Here is a 24,610-nt window from a genome sequence, read left to right on the forward strand (position 1 = left end):
GCGCCGTTTCCCGCTGCTATCCCGGATTGTTAGATATCCCGTAGACTGTCCCCGGGACAGGTGAGGCTGCTGATCCCTTATTTTCGAGGCTGCTGATCCCTTATTTTCAAATCTGAAAGTTGACAACTATGGTCTGCACACACACAGTTTGCGATTTGGTGCTTCTGCGCATGCGCAAAGCGCGATTTAGCACTTCTGCACATGCGTGACTGCCAAAACCCGGAAGTAACCCATTCCGGTACTTCCGGGTTTCGGCGGTCCGTAACCTGAAAAAACCTGAAGCATCTGTAACCCGAGGTATGACTGTAGTTGTGTAGATCACAAGGTGGTGCCACATACTGTGGGAAAGACAGCAGTACAGTGCACACTCACTCATTCTAGTGAAAGGTGACTGTGGTTTCTCTGGGTTATTCCCTGCTATTGGGAAATCGAAAGGAGAAGAGCATGGGCAACCATGGGCAACGTAGGTGTGTTGAGCTCTTAGTGAAGTATTTCCATAAGCGTTGTGTTGACATTCCAGAGGTGAAAAGTTACACTCTGTTTCCAAGCATGCTCATACAGCAAAATGCTCAAAGGGCAGAAACGGAAGTAAGCACAGTCATGCCCACACAGATAGAAAATTTGAGAGCCAAGAGTGTGAGACAGATGCCCACCATAAAAATATCACAATTAAATCTTGAATTATGCTGGCTTTTGTCCAGTGAGGCAATATTTCATGTTGTCTGGGAAAGCGACAGAGATGTGCTTAAGTGCTTTGTAGAAATCATCCAGAATGCTTTGCAAGTGAATGGAAGAGATACAAGGTCTCCATTACAGTGGTACCTCTGGTTACAGATGCTTCAGGTTACAGACTCCGCTAACCCAGAAATAGTATCTCGGGTTAAGAACTTTGCTTCAGGATGAGAACAGAAATCATGTGGTGGCAGCGCAGCGGCATCGGGAGGCCCCATTAGCTAAAGGGGTACTTCAGGTTAAGAACGGACCTCCAGAACGAATTAAGTTCTTAACCCGAGATACCACTGTACTGGGGTTTCCTATTCCTGGCTAAAACCTCCACTGAAATAATCCTTGAATGCTTGCACAGTAATTAAACAGGCCCTGATCTATCTCCCTGAGGCACAGAAAACAATTAGTTTCTCTTGCTGGGCGCATTTATCATATTAACAGAGTGACCTTTTATGATGCCAAGGAGCTTTACTTGAGCAAAGCTGGACCTCTTTTTGCTTCATTTCAGCATTCCTCCTGTGTCTCTATTGCCAAATGCTCGCTATGAGCAGATTATGTCTGCCTTTGGTGGCAAAGGGTACTTTGTGCAGACACCAGAGGAACTGCAAGCTGCCCTGAAAGCAAGCCTGGCGGGAAAGGATGTGCCTTCCCTCATCAATGTCATGATCGATCCACAGTCAGACAGGAAGCAGCAGGTGAGTGTCCATTTTGTTCTCCCATTCTGTGTAAGCAAATCATCACTTCCTGTGTTAAGTGGAGTAACTCTTTCAATAGTGAAATATCTGTGTTAAAGATTCAATAGCATCTTGGTAAGCTAAGCCAAGAGATTTCAAAGTAGAAAAGTTGGCAGAAAGCACTAAAAAGCAATATTTACTCTAATAACGGAGCAAAAAACCTGGGAGAGCAAAGGGGGACTTGATAGCAAATATCTTCCTCAGTCTTTGTAATGGGAGAATAACTTAACCGGTCAAACCTCGGCTTCAGTTTTGTATGAATTTCTATTTTGCACAATCCATATGCCTGCCAGACTTGATTTTTTTTTTTTTAAGGAAAAATTATAAACAGTTGTGACTAAGAACGGGCACTCTGAGGTCTCTTATGGCTGGCTGATCTCCCTAACTTGGATTTCCCCAGTTCTGGTCACCATTCATTCTTCTTCTTTAAAATGCTTCTAGGCTAGAGTATCTAGTGGTCACAGAACAGCAAAGAGAGGTACAAATGCACTGAACAATAACATTCCAAACTGTCAGGGAACTGCCATCGGAACTAGAGGAGGAGGCTCGGCTCCACAGCGATGCTGGAGAGGGGCCAAGCAGGGAGAGAGGCAGGTCTCCGGCTGGGGAAGAAAATCAGCGCAACACCAGGGATAGAGGGGGGCCGATGGGGGAAGCAGAGAGGAGGCTCCAGGACTCTTCGCAGGAGATCAGCGAGGAGAGCACAGGTCCTCCGCTGCCCACACTCACCCTGCGCAGAAGACTTCCGCGCAGGGAAAGTAGGCAGCGACTTGGCGTCAAAGAACTTCTTTGCTGGAAGAGGTTCAAGAAACGCCCACTGACGGATCCTGCCAGCGACTGAACAGCCATGGAGTGGATGGCTGTCCAGCGAGAAACTGTTTAACCAGGCAACCTAGCCCAGAGCGGCGGTAACTTACGCACAAGCAACCCCTAAAGCCATTACACAAACCTTGTAGACTGCATACTAAAACATTCATGTGCACATCTGTCTGTGTCTGAGAAAGGGCCGTAGTTCTGTCTTTGTATATTAACCTTTGTAATATAACGTGTACAGACACTTGTCCACTAGGGTTACTTTTCATTTCATTCCCCTACACTTCCTAGGAAGTGTTGTGAGACAGTCTGGCCACAGTTGGGCATCCATGGGTCAGGGCTACATCGAAAAGGAGCTGCATCCATTCCTACAAAGGGAAATAAACACAGGGAATGTTCAATTCACGGCTTTTTATTGGAGATTAGGTGTTACAGCACACCCTCATTGCCCCAGCCAACACCGTGATGCCTCTCAAAGACAATTTAGCACCCAGGAAGTGCAAACCAGCACTCTGTACTTTTCTGAGCCCTTCCCACCATTTTGTGATTGAGTCAAAGAAGCGCACCGAAGGAAGTCTACTTTGTAGTCTGGTTGTTGATTTAGAGCATGGGTAGGCAAACTAAGGCCCGGGGGCCAGATCCGGCCCAGTCGCTTTCTAAATCCAGCCCATGGATGGTTTGGGAATCAGCGTGTTTTTACATGAGTAGAATGTGTGCTTTTATTGAAAATGCACCTCTGAGTTATTTGTGGGGCCTGCCTGGTGTTTTTACATGAGTAGAGTGTGTGCTTTTATTTAAAATGCATCTCTGGGTTATTTGTGGGGCATAGGAATTCGTTCATTTCCCCCCCAAAAAATATAGTCCGGCCCCCACAAGGTCTGAGGGACAGTGGACCAGCCCCTTGCTGAAAAAGTTTGCTGACCCTTGATTTAGAGTGACCTACAGCTAAATGCCTCTCTGTGTTGACAGCCGGCCACTCAAGCTCCATTCAAGAATTTTCTTCCTGCTTGCCTTTTGCTTGACTGGGATGCCGGCCAACCAGCCCCTCTGATGCCAAGCCCCTCCCTTCCTCCAGAGTCTCTCTCAGAAGCTGCTCTGACGTCTCAATGTCGGCAGCTGTTTCTGGCTCCAGCTGTTTCCTATCTGCCTTGTCAGGCTATCCAGCAGGGAGGGGAAGCTACCAGCCACTTCTGCCAGCAGACTCTCCCTCCCAGGCACCCCTTTTAATAATAATAATTCATTACTTATACCTCACCCATCTTTACTGGGTTGCCAACAGAATATATATATATAAAACATACGATACATCAGGCATTAAAAGCTTCCTGATAGAGGACTGCCATCAGGTGTCTTCTAAAAGTTGTGTGGTTATTTATCTCTTTGACATCTGATGGGAGGGCGGGTGCCACTACTGAGAAGGCCGTCTGCCTGGTTTTCTGTAACTTCCATTTCTCTCAATGAGACAAATGCCAGAAGGCTCTCAGAGGTGGACCTCATTGTCTGGGCTAAACAGTAGGGATGGAGACACACCTTCAGGTAAAGGTAAAGGGACCCCTGACCATTAGGTCCAGTCGTGGCCGACTCTGGGGTTGCGGCGCTCATCTCGCTTTATTGGCTGAGGTAGCCGGCGTACAGCTTCCAGGTCATGTGGCCAGCACGACTAAGCCGCTTCTGGCGAACCAGAGCAGCGCACGGAAACACCATTTACCTTCCCACCGGAGTGGTACCTATTTATCTACTTGCACTTTGACGTGCTTTTGAACTGCAAGGTTGGCAGGAGCAGGGACCGAGCAACAGGAGCTCAACCCGTTACGGGGATTCGAACCACCGACCTTCTGATTGGCAAGTCCTAGGCTCTGTGGTTTAACCCACAGCGCCACCCGCGTCCCAGGTGTATATCCTTCAGATATACAGGGTCAAAGCCATTTAGTACCAACGCTTCGAAATGTGCTGGGAGCCAATGTAAGCCGTACTGATTGTCAGCAAGCCCTATTGACTGGGGGCCCTGAACCTGCCTCTAAGCAGGTGAGAAACCCTGGATGCAGCAAGGCAGCCCCTGGGGTCCTTCACAGCCACCCTCCCCCTTTCCTTTCATGATGCTCTCTGTTACTCCTCTTAAGCATGACTGCCTACTTTTTGTCCTTTTTATTGTGCTAACGTGATAGTGTGGCTTTATTTTATATATTTTTAAAATAAATTTTATTAATCAAGATTTTTCAAGATAGCCTACAAAAGAGAACCATAAAGCAAATATAAAACATCAGAAACAAAAGCCATTTTACTTTTGCTACGATTATAGTGTTGCTTTATTACCAGTATTTGGTTTTTCGTTTCTACTGCTGGAAAAATAAGATTGTTTTCTCTGTAAAATATTTTAATCTGCTAGCATAGCCTCTCATTCCTGAATGTTGAATATTGTTGTGTGGTTTTTTGTTTTTTTTGTTTTGTATTCTTAGGATTTTCATTGGTTGACCCGCTCGAACATGTAGCAGAAGCTGCAAGGACTGGAACACTTCAGCAGAAGACCACTGAACTAAAGCAAATGAAGGTTCAGATTTACACTAATTCTCCATGTAATTTGGATGAGGGTCACATTTAAAGTATTGGTAATATAGATCAGGGGGAGGGAGCTTTTTTTGGCTCCATGGGCCAGATTTGACAGGTGAGTGGGTGTCATATGGTGTTATGATATCACATGATTGACAGGTGGGCCCACGTTTCAAAATCCCCCGCTAAATGAGCGGGGAGGTTCTTCAGAGAGCAGCTTGCGAAACAGCTCACGTCCTCCCTGGCAATTGGCTATACTGGCTGGGATTGATCAGGCTTGGAGTTCCAGAGCATCTGAAGAGCCATTGCTTCCCCACCCCTGTTTCAAAAGGCTGATAGCAACCATAGTGCTGCACTGTTATGTGCTTTTCCAGACAGTGCAATTTCAGCGCTATTGCGGCTGCATGTAGGGCCTCGTGTCTACATTCATGACATCCACGTTGCAACAAATTCTGCCTTGGAAGCTGGACTTTTTTTGTTGAAGTTCAGGTGTAAAAATACCTACAACTGAGCTGTCAACAAACAGTAATCTAGTTTAAAACAAATTCAGAGTCTGTGCACGGGTTAAATAAAAGCCACTGAGCCTGGTTCTGAATTTTTGTGTGCCTTTACATTATGGCAGTAAATGGACATAGTGTGATGAGTTCTGAATATATAAAGCTGCTGAACCCTTTTTAATATCTTCCTATACCTGATATCCATCCACTTTTGAAAAATCAGCATTCTGTATAATTCATTCTGAAAACAAATGTTTGTTTAATCAGTGCCTCCATAAAATCACCAGAGGGCACCCTTCATTCACGATTCTTTGTTCCATAACTATGTACTATGCAAAACTTGATTCCCCCCCCCCCATGGATTTTTTCAGTGTTTTATTGGGTAGGGAAACCGCTGAATTATAATTGAGCCATTTCATAAGTGGTTTTGAAAATATGTCGGTAGCTGATAAAATATTGAACAAAGTATCAGCATACCAAATACAGAATTTTAAATAATGGAGCTTGTGCTATGTCTGTCATTTTAAAAGCATTTTAATTGATTTAAATCATCAATATGTCCAGTTTTTCGTTAGACTAAACTACACCTATGAAAAAAGCAAATGGACCAGTCCTGTGAGTTTAATGAGGTCTCAAGAAATGGGAAAAAATGGTGCGCAATTAAAGTCCTAAATACCTGAGACAGGCCACACATTTCAGTGGGGCCTCGGACGTAACCTGGATTAGAACAAATTTCTAGGTTTCAGCTGTGGCCAGCCAGCTGAGTTGGGGAAAGACCACAAAGAGAGCATGGAGACATACAGTGGTAACTCGGGTTAAGTACTTAATTCATTCTGGAGGTCCGTTCTTACCCTGAAACTGTTCTTAACCTGAGGTACCACTTTAGTTGATGGGGCCTCCTGCTGCCGCCACCGTGCGATTTCTGTTCTCATCCTGAAGCAAAGTTCTTAACCCGAGGTACTATTTCTGGATTAGCGGAGTCTGTAACCTGAAGCGTATGTAACCCGAGGAACCACTGTACTTCCATTATTTGCTTGTGTTCCTGCTATTCAGAAATCATTATAAATAAAGCAGTTGATTGATTGATTCTCCATGAATTGGTCTAATCCTCTTTTATAGCCTTCTAAGCCGGAGGCTTAGATTTCCATGCTTAAGGAAATCAGCCCTGAGTGCTCACTGGAAGGACAGATCCTGAAGCTGAGACTCCAATATTTTGGCCAACTCATGAGAAGAGAAGACTCCCTGGAAAAGACCCTGATGTTGGGAAAGATGGAGGGCACAAGGAGAAGGGGATGACAGAGGGCAAGATGGTTGGACAGTGTTCTCGAAGCTACCAGCATGAGTTTGACCAAACTGCGGGAGGCAGTGGAAGACAGGAGTGCCTGGCATGCTGTGGTCCATGGGGTTACGAAGAGTCGGACACGACTAAACGACTAAACAACAACAAGCCTGAGGCTTAATACTGCCACACTTTTTTGGTGAATTCCATAGATTTTAGGTATTGCGAAAAGTTCTGCCAGTAAGGCAGTCCAGGTGTTAAGTCCTTTCCTGATCAGCTGGTAGTCTTGGGATCCTTGTATGTTGAACAGGAAGATCTTAAGAGAGAATGTTTACATGATAAGGTTGACACACTTAGAATTCATACAATGGTGGCATGGAGGATTCCAAGTACATTCTGCGAAAAGTGAAGATTCTCCTTCTGCTGTAGACCTTGTAGCTCAGTTAGAGGTGGAGGAGATGAGGATGGTGTGGGGAGCAGGATTTGTCATACCACTCCTCCCTTCACACAACCTGAAAACAAGAGGTGACCACCAGAATTGGGGATTTGGTCGGCTTAAATCTGTTGCCATCAATTTCATTACATTACATTTACGTGTTGCACGGGGTTGGACTGGATGAACCTTGGGTCCCTTCCACCTCAATAATAATAATAATAATAATAATAATAATAATAATAATAATAATATATATATCCTGCCCTCCTTGGCCAGAGCAGGGCTCAGGGCGGCTAACAACAGTAAAAATTACAGTAAAAACATAATGGGGAGGGGGCAATTTAAAATACAGGTTAAAATGCAATTTAAAATGCAGCCTCATTTTAAAAGTTGCCCATAGATCAAAACCATAGGGGGAGGGAAACATAAGGGTCAGACTCAGTCCAAACCAAATGCCAGGTGGAACTGCTCTGTCTTGCAGGCCCTGCGGAAAGATGTCAAGTCCCGCAGGGCCCTAGTCTCTTGTGACAGAGTGTTCCACCAAGTCGGGGCCAGTACTGAAAAGGCCCTGGCCCTAGTTGAGACCAATCTAACCACCTTGTGACTTGGGACCTCCAAAATATTGTCATTTGTGGACCTTAAGTTCCTCCGCGGTGCATACCAGGAGAGATGGTCCCATAGGTACGTGGGTCCTAGGCCACATAGGGCTTTAAAGGTCAAAATCTTTAAAGATCAAAAACATGATTCTATGACCCTAAACTCTGGGCTTATATGGGATGAAACAATCACAGAGACGGCTAGAGCGCTGGTGGCAGAAAACTCATTCCGAACACGGGTTAGAGCTCAACATCGGGACTGCCAAGTGGTGACGGCGAAGAAGGTTGCATCTGCAGAAAACAGTACCGGGAGACTCAAGTGGTTTGTAGTCTAACAGAACCACTTTCGCCGCTGGACTCCAAGATGTCTTGCAACAACTTTGCAAAGGTTCTTTTTGCAGATAAAATTGCTCAAATTCGGAAGGAGGTAGACCCCCACCGTGGTAGCAGAACTAACTTTAAATATAGGACCTCCAAACATAAAACCTACTTTATGTAGGCCTATTTCCTGAATAAAATCCAGTAATCAACCACACAATCTGGGCCCATGCATGCTGGCTGTAGTCAAATGTTATGCTTTGTGTGGACATCCAGGATCATCAGAACTACGCTGGGGCACTGAGTAGGCCAGGCAAAGGTGTGGCTTACTCTCCTGTCGTGTATGGGAGAAGCTTGATCCAAGCCAGCCCTGGAAGAAGCATCTCAAGAGTTTGGAATACCCTCTTCAGAAGTGTTTCTCAGTTACCCAGATAGGAATTAGCTTGCAATAACTGCCCCAGTCTATTAAAGCCTTATCCCAGGGGTCAGCAAACTTTTTCAGCAGGGGGCTGGTCCATTGTCCCTCAGACCTTGTGGGGGGTCAGACTATAGTGGGGGGTGGGAATGAACGAATTCCTATGCCCCACAAATAACCCAGAGATGCATTTTAAATAAAAGGACGCATTCTACTCATGTAAAAACACTCTGATTCCCGGACCGTCCATGGGCCAGATTTAGAAGGCGATTGGGCCAGATCCGGCCCCCGGGCCTTAGTTTGCCTACCCATGCCTTATCCTCAGCCAAATACTTATTTTTCCAGGCTAATGGTGAAAAGGACTAGCCTCACTGAAAATGTGTCTTTGAACTGAAGCTTAATTTATGAACTTGCAGTTTGCTTCCAAGAACGCGCAGCAATGCAGGTTTTTTGTGGTTTTGAGGACTTTCCCTATCCTCTGTTCTGGCTGCTCTTTCACTGCAGTTAAAAAGAAGTAATGCAGTGAATCAGTTTGTGGACAACCAACAGCAACCTTTCCTCTGCAAGGGAATGTGGTTTGCAGCAAACCCATCAAACATTTTTTCAAAACCATCTCAAACTGCGCAGCAAACTGGATACAACAAGGACGGATGCATTAATTTAAGACCAGTTTAGATCAGCAAAGTGCAGGAGGAAAAACAAAAACCTGAATTCATTTAATTAGTGTAGGAATTGGCTTAGAAAAAGAACATTTATAATTCCATTTTCTTTACCAGATCAGCAGAATATTAGTTCCAATTTAATAAAGGGAGCTGATTTTTTTTTAATTACCAGTACCTTGTTTTCTTCTAAATGTCTATGTAGACACTTTTCTCTTGTTCCAGAAAGCAATTAAAATGGATCAAGTATTTCACTAGGAAGTTGAGGTAACATTAATATTGTGGGTAAGCGGCCCAAATAGTTATGGAGACACAACTATTTTCTATTTCCATGCTTTTGATAGCAGAAAGGTAAGTGAAAGCAAGCTCCACAAGTTGGTACGTTTTAATGCATTCCTCCCCAAATTATTTCACAAAGGGTCCTGTGAGATGGAGAACAGTCCTAGAATGTATTTAGGAAGCACACCCTGGTGTGCTTTGAAACATGCCTTCTTTGAACCATCCTAGAGTCATCTTCGGTGCTATTTGACACTCTCTGTACCATCTCATTGTCAATCTATCCATTAAGCTACTGAAGACCCAGAACGCTTGTAACAAAATACGGGTGGTTATTTCTGTACCATTAAAGTTTCTAATGATCATTACAGCCATAATAATGTACAATATTTAACGGCACATGGTTTCTTAAGCCTCCTGAGTCCATGCCCTCCAATGTTTCTCCAATGAAAATAGCGACGCCCTAAGGAAAAGCGGGACATTCTGGGATCAAATCGGAAACCGGTACGGCTTCTGCAAATCCAGGACTGTCCCTGGAAAATAGGGACACTTGGAGGGTCTGTGAGTCCTGAAATGAACTATATAAAGGGGAAGCAGAATATAGAAACAAGGTGTTCCTATGTCCATATCCCTAGTCAGGAACCATTCATTAGCCTGGTCGGGCCGAGGGGTGGGGTGGGAGGAGACAATGAATGAATGGAGCTTTCTCAATGATTGTCTGGTTATCAATCAGATATGTGGTTCCCAGCTCAGCTTGAAACCAACGTCCTCCTCTTCATTAGTCCTCTGACTATGTTTTAATAGCTGGTATTTGTGATGGGGGCATCTGATCCAGTGCTTGAGTTAAATATAGCCCTGTCTAGTGTAAGGAGAAGATTTAATGGGAAATGGTTGGCATTCTTTCTTACTAAAGCTCACAGAGGGAGAGAGGCAGAGGGAGAGAGACATAAACATACCCAACCAGTGAGAGAGCGAAAGGGGGAAAGCAAGCAAGCAGACAAGGCAGGCAGGCAGGCAAGAGAAGGCAGTGGACAAGATATCGGCACCCTGCACATTGGAATTGTACAGCTTGCAGCCAACATGGTCATCTTCAGCCGTGTTGCTTTGGGATTTTATCTCCAGCTCCTTTTCTGCTTTGCTGTATCTCAGTCCTCCTTTGTGGACAGTGTCTTCTCAATTTCAGCAGGTAAATTGCAACATTGATTTATCTCTTGGTGACTTGCCTTGCTTATCTCTGCGTGTTTAGATTTCCCTGCTGTTCTAAGCACTCGGAATCGTGGTTGGGAAATACTTAATCCCAATGCATGCTGAATCACAAAACAATAAAAGCCAGAGACTTCCCACCCCCACCCCTTTTCAAATCTGTTCTTATTTTATTATTCCTGATCCTGACGTCAAGAGGCTAACATCTCCTGTTTAATACTAATGGGCTATATCGCCACAAAACAGAAACTTCGTTGTTAGATAGCTATCCTGCTTTATTTCAGTGGCAAGCGATGGCTTGAAGGTCTGCGAATTTGCAGAGACGCAAATGAAGTCGATGAGAGGAGGATGAATCACAATGTATGTCCGTTTCTGTTAACACAGCCTTGACCTCATCCACTGTTGCTGGACTTGTGCTGGATGCTAGCACAGTAAACATCTTCTGGCTAGCGCAGTGGCACTAACAAATACTCAGATGACTTTCATAGTGAACAAAAGCCCACTGCATGGAAAAAAACACCCCGGGTTGGCAGGAGGCAAAGGGCATGGATTGCCTGACTGCAGGGAATCCTATTTTCCACTTTAATCCAACAGGTTTCCCTTCAGCTGTGCGTTCTGGGAAGGAGACCAGGAGGCTTGCCGCAGGTCTGTACATTTTAAAGGCAAACTTCACAGCAATATGAAAGAGGCAGCTCCTTCTTTTTCCACCATTCCTGTTACTGAATGCAATGTTATTGAAAGGGGAACCCTTTAAAGAATCAAGTTTGAGGTGGCTGTTGTATAAGACTTTAAATTAGGTGGAATGCCAGGCCTAGGAGACCGAATGTGTCCCTACCCTCAGGCCTGTCTCCAGACCACATCACCTTTTCCACACGTCAGACCTGCTCCACACCCTCTCAAGTGTGTTTGCTTGGCTGGAACGAGATTGTGTCTCTTGTTTGCCCGCGTGGAGGTGTATACATAGAAACCTCTGTATTTTGTGTAGCTTATTGTGTTGTACAAAGCGAAGACTCACATCAATTGCTCCAGCTCACGGTGTCTCCGGCCATTTGTGCCTCTGGCCGCACCAAAGAATAATCTGTCATGGCTCTTGCCCATAAGAGAATATAGCCCTCAGGCTGAAGAAAGGTCTGTATCCCTGCTTTAGGTTTCTAGCATTGTTCTTATAGGATTGTATGCTTTTTAAATAATAATAATAATAATAATAATAATAATAATAATAATAATAATAATCCGGGGGCTTTCAAAACTGCAATAGAATGACAGTGCTACAATGATTTAAGCTTCCCTTTGCTGCATTGTGAATTAATAGATCTTTATGGAGATATGATAATTCAAAATAACGAAAACACGTGTCATTAGAAACACAGTGAAAATAAATCCAGAACAAATGCAGCAGACTAAAAATAGTGGTCTAATAGGACTTTCTTAAAAGACATTGATATTTGCACCAGCTATGTAAAACAGTTGTTTCAGCCAACCGCATCCTCCCATTTGGTGTTCATTCACAAAACTTGCGTGAATGTTGCAACAGGCAAGAGACAGAAGAACTGCATTGCAAACTTTGGAGAAATGGGGATTTGTTGATGGTAAGGATGGACAACTCATAGCCCTGAGGTTGAACCCAGCTTCAAGATGTTTCCCACTCGGCCCCCAGCATAAATCCAATTCCCAAGTATCCCACACATAGACATAGACAAATGGCTCTTTGCCATCTTCTCCTACTCACTGTGATCAGCAGGAGAGATTCTTCCTCTTTATTATGTGACTCGCCCAGTTTCTCCTGTGCAACTGACACAGAGAAATTGGCTCTATTGCTCTGAGAAGAGAAGGTTCAACTTCACTGCCACATGTTTGGTGTGGTAATGCAACCTCCTATGCCTTAGGTCAAGTTAGGGCCACCTGTGTGCTAGCCATGAACTCTCCTGTTCCATTGCATATGGGTCACCAGAGTACCAAGGCAACGTGTGTGCTCTACAATGATGGCAGGGGCTCTCGGGTGATCATGTCAATGGCTCTGGGCATCTCACTGTTCCACAAGAGACTCAACAGGAGGGCTAACCATGGTAGTTGTAGCAGCAGCGAGGAAGCAGTGAGATAGAGAAGTTTAACTCTTCCTGCCATACTCTTTCTCTACACACACACACACACAGAGAGAGAGAGAGAGAGAGAGAGAGAGACATCATCTCATAGGTTGCTATCTGCATTTTAACGGATGCTCCCATTGTTTTCAGTAGAGGCTTCCCTTGAAATGCAAATGGTTAAAAGGTAAAGGACCCCTGGATGGTTACATCCAGTCAAAGGCGACTGGGGTTGTGGCGCTCATCTTGCTTTCAGGCCGAGGGAGCCGCTGTTTTTCCACAGACAGCTTTCCGGGTCATGTGAGCAGCATGACTAAACCGCTTTGGCGCAACGGAACACCGTGACGGAAACCAGAGTGCATGGAAACACTGTTTACCTTCCCACTGCAGCAGTACCTATTTATCTACTTGCACTGGCGTGCTTTTGAACTGCTAGGTTGGCAGGAGCTGGGACAGAGCAACGGGAGCTCACTCCGGTGCAGGGATTCGAACCATTGACTGGCAAGCCCAAGAGGCTCTGGTTTAGACCACAGAGGTGATTTTTAGGGGAGGGTGAGAAAGAGTCCTGAGGCTGCTCAGATTTCCCTGCAGCTGTTATTTACATAGCAAACACCATGCACATTAATTGCAAACACACCATTATCGTCTAGTTTTTGACCCTTAGTTGCTGGGTGAAGCCAGTGGTCCATCAAGCTTAACTCAATTCAAAATGTGGCTTCTATTTTTAAAAAAGGAGTTGACCAATGCTCCGCGATTTATGTCACAACAGGTTTTTTGTTTTCCTATTCATTGAATTTGGGGTAGACAGCAATCCTTTTGAGGCCTTTGAAAGTGCGTCAACTCATCGCATGGAGTGCAGAGAAGGATCATGGTGGCAGACCTTGTCTGGTGTCATCGTGGCAGGATAAGGCCAGCAGGCTCAATTCTGATTCTCTTCCATTTGTCAAGTTTTTCATAACATCTGAATTAGGATAATTATTGTTTTATGTGTATTTGGGCTTATCATCTGATAAATGTTCGATGTATTGTAGTAGATGTCACTCAGCAGGAGGGGAGACTCTGTTTATTTTAGTGTGATTTCTAGTATACTTTAATACTCACTTGTGTCTTTCATTGGCATGAGCCTGGAGTCCCAGATAATTATTTCTATCTGGCAACTAAAGGAAGCTTCCTTTTGGAAGACACTAGTTTAAACACTGCGCTTGCCAAGGGTAAGCCTAGGGTAAGCCTCATCGTACGAAACGGCCACACCATTCCTGAATGATGACTTGTCTTTCCCATCGTTACAAAAATACTCTCAGCTATTTTCCAGATATAATTGAAAACCAGTGGCCTTAGGGGCCTTTTTATTATTGTCCCCTAATGTCTCCCCATGGCAACCTATGTCACAAACAAAGAGGCTTCGACCACGGCATGGCGGTAACTAAGTGATCAGAAGAAAACAATATGGGAGCAACCGAGTTGTTGCTTTGCGTGGGATGTCACTGTAGAGAAGGGGCATTTCGGTCTTGCTCTGGAAAAGAAATGTGCAAACTTGCAAAGTATAATTTTCGTACCTTTCACCCGACTCCACCTCTCTGGCAGGATATGGCCAGGCTGTTCCTGGAAATGATCCTCTCAGCTCCGGCCAACTGGATTTCTTGGTGCTGCTGAAGCATCATTTTTAGAGGAAATGCTTCTGGGTGTCATATATTGCAAGATCAAACACGTGACTGCGAGTCTGTGTTTCCACATGGTGGTTATGTAGCAGTTAGCAGCAGTTGGGAGCAAAACAACAGGTCCTGAGGTGTGGACATGCACAGACGAGCCTTTTAATATATTTTATCTGGGGGGCATCTCTTTCCAAAAATATAATCATTACGGTACTGTACCTTGATGGTTTCTTCATATGCGTTACTTTTTAATCCTGTGGTACATGGTGCTATGATCCATGTTATCCTGTTATGTAAAATGATTACAAGAGATGCGATCGAGCAATTTAGGACATTTTGCACGGTGACGGGGCTTAACGTGGGTTGCCCAGGCTGAATGTCAAGAGGATTCACCAGAACAATGGTGAAGCAGCCATTTTAAAAATTTGGTTTAGGATTTTGAGGGACTGGACTGATTTTGAGGGACTGGACCAATGCTGCCTGGTTGTGTACAGGCTGGTGGGGTCATGTAATGCTACCTGCTGGTTTTTAAATACAACCAGGGTGGATAAAAATCAATGATTTTTTTTAAAAAAATATCGTTGTTAAGTTGTGGGTGAACATATCAGATGACACAGCGATTCTTCAAACAGCTCTTGTTTATTCACAGGCCAGAACAGAACTGAACTGAAGGGTTCAGTCAGCCTGCTTATATAGAGCTCCAGTACAACGTAACTGTGACAATTTTCTAAAACTATCCAATCACTGAACGTCACTTTTGATCCCTTATTTGCATAACTATCTACAGTATCCCCTTGCTGGCCCAGGGTGAGAACTTCAGTACATAACAGTTGTTTTTTATTTAAATAGAATTTTTAAAATAAAATGCTTTTGGAGGAAAAATCTTTCTAAAGATAGTTTTCTATTCAAGTCACATTATAGTCCAAAGGCTGTTCATCAGGAAATAAGGATTTGTTTAAGTTTTTCATGTGTGCTCAAACTCAGTCTAAGTTTTTTTTTTAATTATTTAACAACATCAGTTAACAAACATGGATACATATGCTATAATGTTATTGTTTTAGTTCAATAAATAGTTTAAATTGTTATTAAGGAAATGATTATTTTTTTCCTTCCAATGAAGTACAGCAGAAAAGTTGTCCAAATATAAACAGTTAACTTATTAAACCTCACAATAATTTCATAACTATCGGTCTGTGCATTTCTAATAGTATAACCAAATCAGTAATTTTTGATATAACAGTAAAAACTACTCTGGAAATTTATTATTCCAAAAATGAAACCTTCATCTGGTTGTAAATATTAAGGTTATACCAGCAAGAATGAGTCTTTCTGTGTAAAAAAAAAAAATCAAGTCTTACTGACTAGTGATTTAAATCATGATTTAAATCGATTTGATTTAAATCAAATCGCCCTGAATACAAAGATACCCCAAGTCTCTAGTGTGCTCTCTGTCAAGGAAATCTCACATTTGGAAGAGGCAGACTTTAAGGAGGAGTGGAAACCTTTGCTTGGATATTTAAAGAACTATTGCAAACATGTAAAAACGCGGGTAGTTTTAGAAAGGTAAGGGTGTGTTCACTGGGCTCTAAGGTGGTAATGTTAAGTTGTTGGATATTCCTGTTGCCTTTCCCTCTAGCTGCTCACATCAGCAGGGCTTCATTGGTACGAGATTCGTTTCTGTTTATGTTCACACCAGGGCACATTGACAGGGTGGGGATGTCTTTATGCCACAACTGATCAATGTGTGCTTGTGGCATTGTCATCAATGCATGCTCACTGGTGTTGAGGCGAATTGAGGCACAAGAGGGCAAGAGAATGTCCAGGTTTCTAATGGGAGGTAGGGATAGCATGTTGTTTGTGTTGGTACAGTATGTATATTTATGGAGAGAGAGAGAGAGAGAGAATGAATGGACAATTTGCTGTTACTTACTGGCTGCTGACTTGGCTGTCTCACTTTGTCTAGCAGTTTTGGCTTTGTCATAAAGGCCCTCAGGAAGGGTAGAGATGACTTCTTTCACTTTATCCTTTGTCCTTTCCTTTATCTTTTTTTAAAAAAGCTGTTTATTTGAAAACCTATTTTTCAAGTATATTCATATGCACTAGTGGCCAAAATTCTCCTTTACCTTATCTTTTTCTTTTTTTTAAAAAAAAAGCTATTTATTTGAAAACCAATTTCTCAAGTATATCGATATACACTAGTGGCCAAACATGTGAAAACTAAAGAAACTAATTGAGGTAACTAAAGGAACTTGTTAGTCAGAAGCAACCCAGCAATAAAACCCAATTAATAGAGGCAATAATTCAATCTTGGTTTCACATTATTACAGCTGCAGAACACAAAAAAATTGGTTCACTCCATGAGAAGGCATTGTAAGGCCATAATTAAACCTAAAGGTTATCCAGCTAAGCATTAATTGACATGCTGAGAATTTTTGTATATCTCATTTTTTTTCTATGTGTTTCACGTTTCTTTTTTATGACTGCTGTTGTAATAAAGTATGGCAAAAAGAAGCAGATGGTGCAACTCGTGACTGCCATGGTCAAGTGTTCCGATGATGAGCGGCAAAACACCTGGATTATTGATTCTGTATCTTGTATATAGTAACTTGTGAGTCTGCTGTAAATAATAAACCTCTAAGTACCCAAATTACTAGTGAGCAGCATTATGTTCCTGTTTATCCAGTCAGCTTGCAACCAGATACTTCCAGAAAGTCTGTGTGTGCTCTGCAATATTCAACAGGAAACACACTTTTCCCAAAAGGTTTCCACAGTTTTGGCCACTGGTGTAATATTGCAGATAATACTGTAAGAGCTGCACTATGGCTGCTACAGCAAAGTTGCCCAGCCATAGACCCCATTCACCCTTAGGCCCATCCAGCAAGAAAAGACCATGGTTCTGCACAGTCCCGGGTTTACAGTGGTACCTCGGGTTAAGAACTTAATTCGTTCTGGAGGTCCGTACTTAACCTGAAACTGTTCTTAACCTGAAGCACCACTTTAGCTAATGGGGCCTCCTGCTGCTGCCACACCGCCGGACCACGATTTCTGTTCTCATCCTGAAGCAAAGTTCTTAACCTGAAGCACTATTTCTGGGTTAGCAGAGTCTGTGACCTGAAGCGTATGTAACCTGAAGTGTATGTAACCTGAGGTACCACTGTCCATACAAGCTAAACAAGCTATAGCTTAGAGGGGGAAAACTGGATGTACATTTACAAAATATAAGATAAAAATAATAATAAAAAAACCTACATACAGCAACAGTGTTTTGTGTTGTGTATGGACCTATTGGTCCATAAATTACCATATAGCATATATTCAACACAAAAAAACAGCAACAATTTGTTGTGGAGAAAGGACAGCTGGACATATAAAGGGCCCCATTACCTTCAGTAGCTTAGAGCCTCATCAAACCTAAATCCTGCCCTGGTTCTACACAGTCTGTGAGAGAACAGTAGGGCAGCATCCGAGATAAAGGCAGCATTTCTTGTCAGGGAACTCCTGGAATTGATACTGAGCCATAGGGAAGCACAGATGCTGCTGAGTACATGATCATAGCAGTTATATTATACGTTGGCCTTTTAATAGCAGTTACTCATTTGTCTTGTGACTGCACTGAATTTCAGCTTGGAAAGGTTGCCGGGGTTTCTCTGAACAGGTGGAAGAGTTGAAACGATTTTTCAGTGATGCTTTATTGCCACGGGCTCACCGAAACTGCAGCTCTGCACAGAGGCCAAAAATCCTGGTCCTACATACTGGCTATAATTGAAAACAAAAACAAGTGGGCCTGGGTAGTAGGCAAGCATGACAAAACCATAACACATTTCTTTTCAAAAGTGTGTGTGTGTGTGTGTGTGTGTGTGTGTGTGTGCAATGTGTCACTTTTTTGTGGGAGGGATTCAAGTGTACAATGGAAATCTGGGTTTAAGCAAATAAAGTGGATTTTGAAGCACTCATTTGCTTTGGCACAACAAAGTCTCCTTATCTCCCCACCATATCCCCATACTTCTTGTGGTTAGTAAAGTGCTGGAAGAATGCATGAAAAAGCGTGGGATGAATGCAGAAAGATGTATAAATACTACACAAGCAAATCAAGGTGGATTCAGAATGAATGGTCATCATTGTATAACCTCCCCACAAAAAAAATCAGAACAAATACTTGGTAAAGATTAAATATAATCTAACCCGCATGTAAACTTTGTGGAAGCAATTCAGGATGAATACTGAATAACAGGTTGTCTGGAGATGCCCTTAGTAACTCTGATCTGTATTGATGACAGCGCTGTTGCTATTAAGAAGCATTAAAAAAAACACATACCATCATAGCAAATATTCCAGAAGTGTTGTAATTCATTTAATCTATGTTTTGCCTTTCTGTATAAAATATATTCCAGGGGGCTTCCAAGAAACACAACTGAAACAAATAAACAATACTAAGCAACAATGTAAAACAACAAGAGGAATTTCACAAAATGTGGGTGATAGCCAATGTTTGTCATACTCACAGTTGACCCATTTAATCGACAAGCTTATGTTGATTTCAGGGGTCTGCTCTGAGTGTGACTTTGTTGGAGATCACCTATTATCATTTTAGGCAAAGAGACAGCAAGCTGGAGCAAAGCTGTTTATGCTTCCTGTCTGGAGGTCAGCAATGACAGGGTCAAGATTAGGGTCCTGTGGATCTCAGAAACGGCGCAGCAAGACTTGGCTGTAGCAGAGAGGGCGCCATTTGCGTTCAGGGCTTGCCGATCAGAAAGTTGGTGGTTTGAATCCCCGCCACGGGGTGAGCTCCCATTGCTCTGTCCCAGCTCCTGCCAACCTAGCAGTTCGAAAGCACGCCAGTGGCGGGGAGGTAAATGGCGTTTCCGTGTGCTCTGGCACTCGTCATGGTCCTCCATGCACCACCAGCAGTTTAGTCATGCTGGCCACATGACCCAGAAAGCCGTCTGTGGACAAACGCTGGCTCCTTCGGCCTGAAGAGTTGAGCGCTGCAACCCCATAATCCCCTTTGACTAGACTTATCTGTCCAGGGGTCCTTTACCTTTTACCTTTTCAGGTAGCAAAATATTGTGGACTGTCACTGGAGGATTTCTTAGCTGCCATAGTTGGCAAAACCTTGAGTGGTGGGAGTGCATTTCTGTGACGCAAACATGCTGAATTTTATTGTGCTCGAGCCGCCTTTTTCATTCTTTAAAGAATTGTAATTAATACTTAGCCCATAATTAATAGACAAGTATTTTCCCCCCCAACAGCCTTCCCTTGCTTGAACCAGAAGAAGCAGGTTAATAACAACAGAGGGTGCTCGTTTCTTGCCCTCCCTCCTCCTCCTCCACCACCACCGCCATTATTTCCTCCACCACACTTCAGGCAGGGATGGAATTCTGTAAGTATGGCTTCAAGTTTTTATTTCCTGTAAGCACAGCTTATCCTTCCTTAGCAGTTCCAAGAAACTGCCCTGCCACAGAAAGTGTTACATAACTCTTGGTGACCAGAGATGTAATGTATCAGAGGTGCAAAATGGTCTGGGGTTGCTTGTGGGCACATCTGGAATTCTGAGAGAAAACATGGATAACATTCCCACTGGCTGCCTTCACCACCCCCCCACCCCAGACAACTAGAACATGGGTAGGCAAACTTAGGCCCAGGGGCCGGATCCGGCCCAATCGCCTTCTAAATCCGGTCTGCAGACGGTCCGTGAATCAGCATGTTTTTACATGAGTAGAATGTGTCCTTTTATGTAAAATGCATCTCTGGTTTATTTGTGAGGCCTGCCTGGTGTTTTTACATGAGTAGAATGTGTGCTTTTATTTAAAATGCATCTCTGGGTTATTTGTGGGGCATAGGAATTCGTTCAAATATTTTTTTTTCAAAATATAGTCCCTCCCCCCACAAGGTCTGAGGGACAGTAGACCGGCCCCCTGCTGAAAAAGTTTGCTGACCCCTGAACTAAAAAGACAAAGTGTGTTCACACATGCACAGAAAACACAGAGAGAAAGAGACTTTGCTTTTCCATGGAGTGGGCAAAATGGATCCTCTTTAACTGATATGATTTTACACAGGGTGCTCAAAAAATATGATGCGATTTAAGCTTACATATGTAGATTTCACAACAAAATCTATAGATCCAGTGCTTGCCAGCACCTCCAAAAACATGAATCCAAGGCACGGATACTTATGGATGTTGTTGATTTTTACATACCTAAATGTTGTTGATTTTTACAACAGAACCAACTAAAAATCCACCAAACACATCTGTAGGCAACGACATGACCTTGGATGGTATTTTGAGGTGATGCAGTTTTCCAGACAAACCGTGTTTACAAAAATGTATATATTAGTGAAAATTATGCATAAAAATGAATATTTTAGTGAAAATAATGAAAGTGCATTATATGAGGGTAAATTGCTTGCAAAAAAAAATGTGTATAATAGTCAAAGCTGCATACAGACATGTGTTTATTGGAGAAATTCATACTAAAATACAGGTGAATGTTTATGAGGATTTTCAAAAAGAAATTTTGCAGATTGCTACAGAAATGTGAAGAGCCAGTTTTAAGATTGGAAAACTGAGGGAACTGAAAAAACCAAAGTTGATAGATCCTTCCCCCCTTAGCCAGGCTTCTTGTTTCACACTAATGCTGTACTTACACCCACTGGTGCTAATGCCCTATCATCACCCAGTGAGTGTCATTATCAATCAATCAATCAATCAATTTATTGTACCCTACCCACTCTGGGCGTCTTCCAACATAATATAAAAGAACGCAACATAACATCAAATATTAAAAGCTTCCCAAAGCAGGGCTGCCTTTGGATGTCATAGAATAATTTATCTCTTTGACATCTATAGATAAGATTGTGCCGCAAATGTACAAGGTACAGGTTTGAGGGTCGGAGGTGGGTCAAAAAATATACTTGATGTCATGAATACATGTGAACATGTAGCTGCCATATATTATAAAAGCTTCTTGTGATTTCTGAGGCTTCCTACATTCGTTATCCTACCTTCCCTCAACTTTCAGTACATGGTCCATAAAAGTTTGACCTAACATACCTAACATGTCACACAACATAGCATTTGTGTTGGTCATTAGGCTTCTAATGTATAAGGGAGGGATGACATAGACTCAAATTCTGTTGGCACATAGATCTCCAATTATTGGAATACCAAGGTGACCCTGTTTCTTGACAAAATGTTCTGTGAGACAGTTCAGCTCCTGATATATTTTGCACGGTTGCCTATTGGAATTTCCCCCACTCCCTTATATGATATTAGTTTTAATACCTCTAGAGCCGCAAACCTGTTGTGTAATTTCCTGGCAGTCACTTGGCATTTTACTGCAAGTGAAGGCAGATGACAAAGAATTGTACAAAATCAATCTCTCTCCCTTTTATACCACTCACTCAATCAGTCACTCTTGCTGTAACTGGTAGGTCGAAATTTAGAGCGTACATATTGGGAAGAAGTCCAGTAAATGAAGTAATGCCATTCTTCGTAAAATCTGTATAAAGAAGCTGAGACTTTCAAGTCAGACAGCATCATTGAACTTTGTGCCAAGGGTACATAATGTGAAATAAAGCAAATTAAGATGCAACTCAAAAGCTGGCTGCCAAGGGTTTTTGAATGTGGTTGTGGAGTACGTGCCATTGCTGGAGTGGAGAGGGAGGTGGAAGTCTGGGTTTGGCCACCGAGACCATATAACACCGGTCCTGAAAGACCTGCATTGGCTTCCAGTACGTTTCTGAGCACAACTCAAAGTGTTGGCGCTAACCTTCAAAGCCCTAAATGGCCTCAGCCCAGTGTACCTGAAGGAGCGTCTCCACTCCCATTGTTCTGCCTGGACATGAAGGTCCAGCTTTGAGGTCCTTCTGGTGGTTCCCTCACTGCAAAAAGTGAAGCTACAGGGAACCAAGCAGAGGGCCTTCTCAGCAGTGGCGCCCGCCCTGTGGAACGCCCTCCCATCAGATGTCAAGGAAATAAACAAATATCTGACTTTTAGAAGACATCTGAAGGCAACCCTGTTTAGGGAAGTTTTTAATGTTTGATGTTTTATAATGTTTTTAATATTCTGTTGGGAGCCGCCCAGAGTGGCTTGGGAAACCCAGCCAGATGGGTGGTGGTATAAATAAATAAATTATTGTGTGTATATACAGTGGTACCTTGGGTTAAGTACTTAATTCATTCCAGAGGTCCGTTCTTAACCTGAAACTGTTCTTAACCTGAAACTTTAGCTAATGGGGCCTTCAGCTGTTGCTGCACCGCAGCCGCCCGATTTCTGTTTTCAATTTTTTATTATTATTTTTATTAATAACTCTCCAATATGGGCCACATTGTTATCATGCCAAATCATAATACAATTTATACAGCTAATTATACATTCCAAATTCAACAAATTCGGTGACTTCCCGTGTTCTGATCATCCGGAGATAATTATTCCTAAATCCTGCATATAAGCTCATATATAATCCAAATACAGCAATTCCGATCTTGAGCCTTTCTTCTATTTTTGCAGCCACTGATGTAATGACTTCACTCGTATTCAAAAAACCCATCTCCATTAACTTGCAATCCTGTAGTTTTCTGTGTAAAATTTTTTTTCTATTATTATTATTATTATTATTATTATTATTATTATTATTATTATTATTATTTTATATTATATGTAAGTGGGGTCGCACTTAGGCCGTCAGAGACCTCCAGTGCACCCACAAAAAAACTCCATAGGTGTTCCACCAATGGAGGGGAGAGGGGTAGGTTAGGTTAGGGGCAGCCTTGAATCCACAAAACCTAAAGTCCCAATTTTACCCTGATGTTCCTGAAACCACACCAGCTCTGGAAGGGAGGAGAGAAAAAGGAAGCTCTCCCACATGAGCAGCCAGAGCTTGGGATACCATAGAATTTCCATCCGACTGCTCTGCCATTTACCCCACCCAAAAACATTTGAACTCTTACTAACTGAGAGAATGATAATACTGTGGTTTTCTCCTACCTTTTGAGAGGGTCCTAAGCTGCTGTTGGAAATGAGAGATGGAGTAAAGGATGCAATCTTGTGTAGCCATCAAGAGGGAATCCTAAGGGCATGGAGCATAGGATTTTCTGTTGCGTACATTTCAGCTCAATACAAAAAGTAGCTAACGTAATTATGTAGCACAGCCGGATTTGTATGCAGTCTGCTCGATGAGCAAACACTAGCGGTTCAGCAAACAATAACTTGTGAGGGGGAATGAAATCTAGGTCTTGTGTCCTTTCTTGTTGTATATATATAATTATACGTCCTATAATTGCTATTTGATAGATGGAATAATTTGATTTAGTTTCTGTGTTTATCCACCATCTAATACAACTTCTTCCCCACTGGCTTTGCCAAGGAGCAGAATTTGGCTTCTTTTAGTCATGCAGTCTGTGTTGCACTCTCATGCAGTATGAATTATTAGGAGAAGCTATTTCTGGGAGCATCTGCTACTTGCAAATTGAGCTAGGAGCAAAATATCCTTGTCTATTACTTGGGCTGGGGAGGATGAGCCATATAGTACTGGAAAGACTAGCGCTGGAGTACTCCTTTTGCAACAGTGCTGTACGGAAGATGGAGAAAATCTAGTTCAGCCTTGCAAGAGAGTGTTTAAAAAATGTGTCCTTGATCAAAGGTTTAATCTTCTGCTATGGTATTTAGTGATCTCTCTCCCTTTTTAAAACTTCTTAGATGTTGTCTCTGAACCTGAAAAACCTATGTCAAGAGCTTCAGATAATACAGTCTCCATGTATAGAATCTCTGTGCCCTCCAGGACCTCCTGGGCCACAGGTTAGTACTTCCTTTTAAGGTAAAGGTAAAGGGACCCCTGACCATTAGGTCCAGTCGTGACCGACTCTGGGGTTGCGGCACTCATCTTGCTTTATTGGCCGAGGGAGCTGGCGTGCAGCTTCCGGGTCATGTGGCCAGCATGACTGAGCCACTTCTGGTGAACCAGAGCAGCACATGGAAATACCGTTTACCTTCCCGCTGGAGCGGTACCTATTTATCTAGTTGCACTTGACATGCTTTCGAACTGCTAGGTGGGCAGGAGCTGGGACCGAGCAACGGGAGCTCACCCCATTGCAAGGATTTGAACTGCCGACCTTCTGATCGCCAAGTCCTAAGCTCTGTGGTTTAACCCACAGCGCCACCCGCATCCCAGTACTTCCTTTTAGAACACACCAATTCAGATCCTTTAGACAGGTTCCTTGGTCTCTGCTCTTTTCATACAGTTGAGAAGGCCTTCATTCTTCAATACTGTGGCAGGTTAGAACATAACGGCAGCTGGGATTCCTCACCCCCTGTGCAGTATGGTACCTCATTTAAATATGCATTACAAGTGACTTCTGGATTAGTAGTGATAAATAAAC

At 43.1% G+C, this 24,610-nt stretch overlaps 2 protein-coding genes across 4 annotated transcripts in view; both read left to right on the top strand.

Annotated features, from left to right (window-relative positions):
* HACL1 (2-hydroxyacyl-CoA lyase 1) overlaps positions 1 to 5,817 on the top strand; it is a 28,344-nt gene extending 22,527 nt beyond the window's left edge. The window contains exons 16-17 of one of the 2 annotated variants that reach the window (XM_083578056.1): positions 1,235 to 1,421; positions 4,730 to 5,817. In XM_083578056.1, the coding sequence (XP_083434182.1) occupies positions 1,235 to 1,421; positions 4,730 to 4,762 (220 nt within the window). In that variant the 3' untranslated portion in view covers positions 4,763 to 5,817. The remainder of the gene's footprint in view (positions 1 to 1,234; positions 1,422 to 4,729) is intronic. The other variant, XM_083578057.1, reaches the window with a different exon arrangement.
* A 4,147-nt stretch (positions 5,818 to 9,964) lies between these two features.
* The window catches only part of COLQ (collagen like tail subunit of asymmetric acetylcholinesterase), a 41,673-nt gene continuing 27,027 nt past the window's right edge, over positions 9,965 to 24,610 (top strand). Inside the window, exons 1-3 of one of the 2 annotated variants that reach the window (XM_083578096.1) lie at positions 9,965 to 10,482; positions 19,482 to 19,612; positions 23,931 to 24,029. In XM_083578096.1, coding sequence (XP_083434222.1) covers positions 10,113 to 10,482; positions 19,482 to 19,612; positions 23,931 to 24,029 — 600 coding nt within the window. In that variant the 5' untranslated portion in view covers positions 9,965 to 10,112. The remainder of the gene's footprint in view (positions 10,483 to 19,481; positions 19,613 to 23,930; positions 24,030 to 24,610) is intronic. The other variant, XM_083578097.1, reaches the window with a different exon arrangement.

This window comes from Podarcis filfolensis (genome assembly GCF_964270895.1).
Source record: "Podarcis filfolensis genome assembly, chromosome: 12".
Classification (NCBI taxonomy): Eukaryota; Metazoa; Chordata; class Lepidosauria; order Squamata; family Lacertidae; genus Podarcis; species Podarcis filfolensis.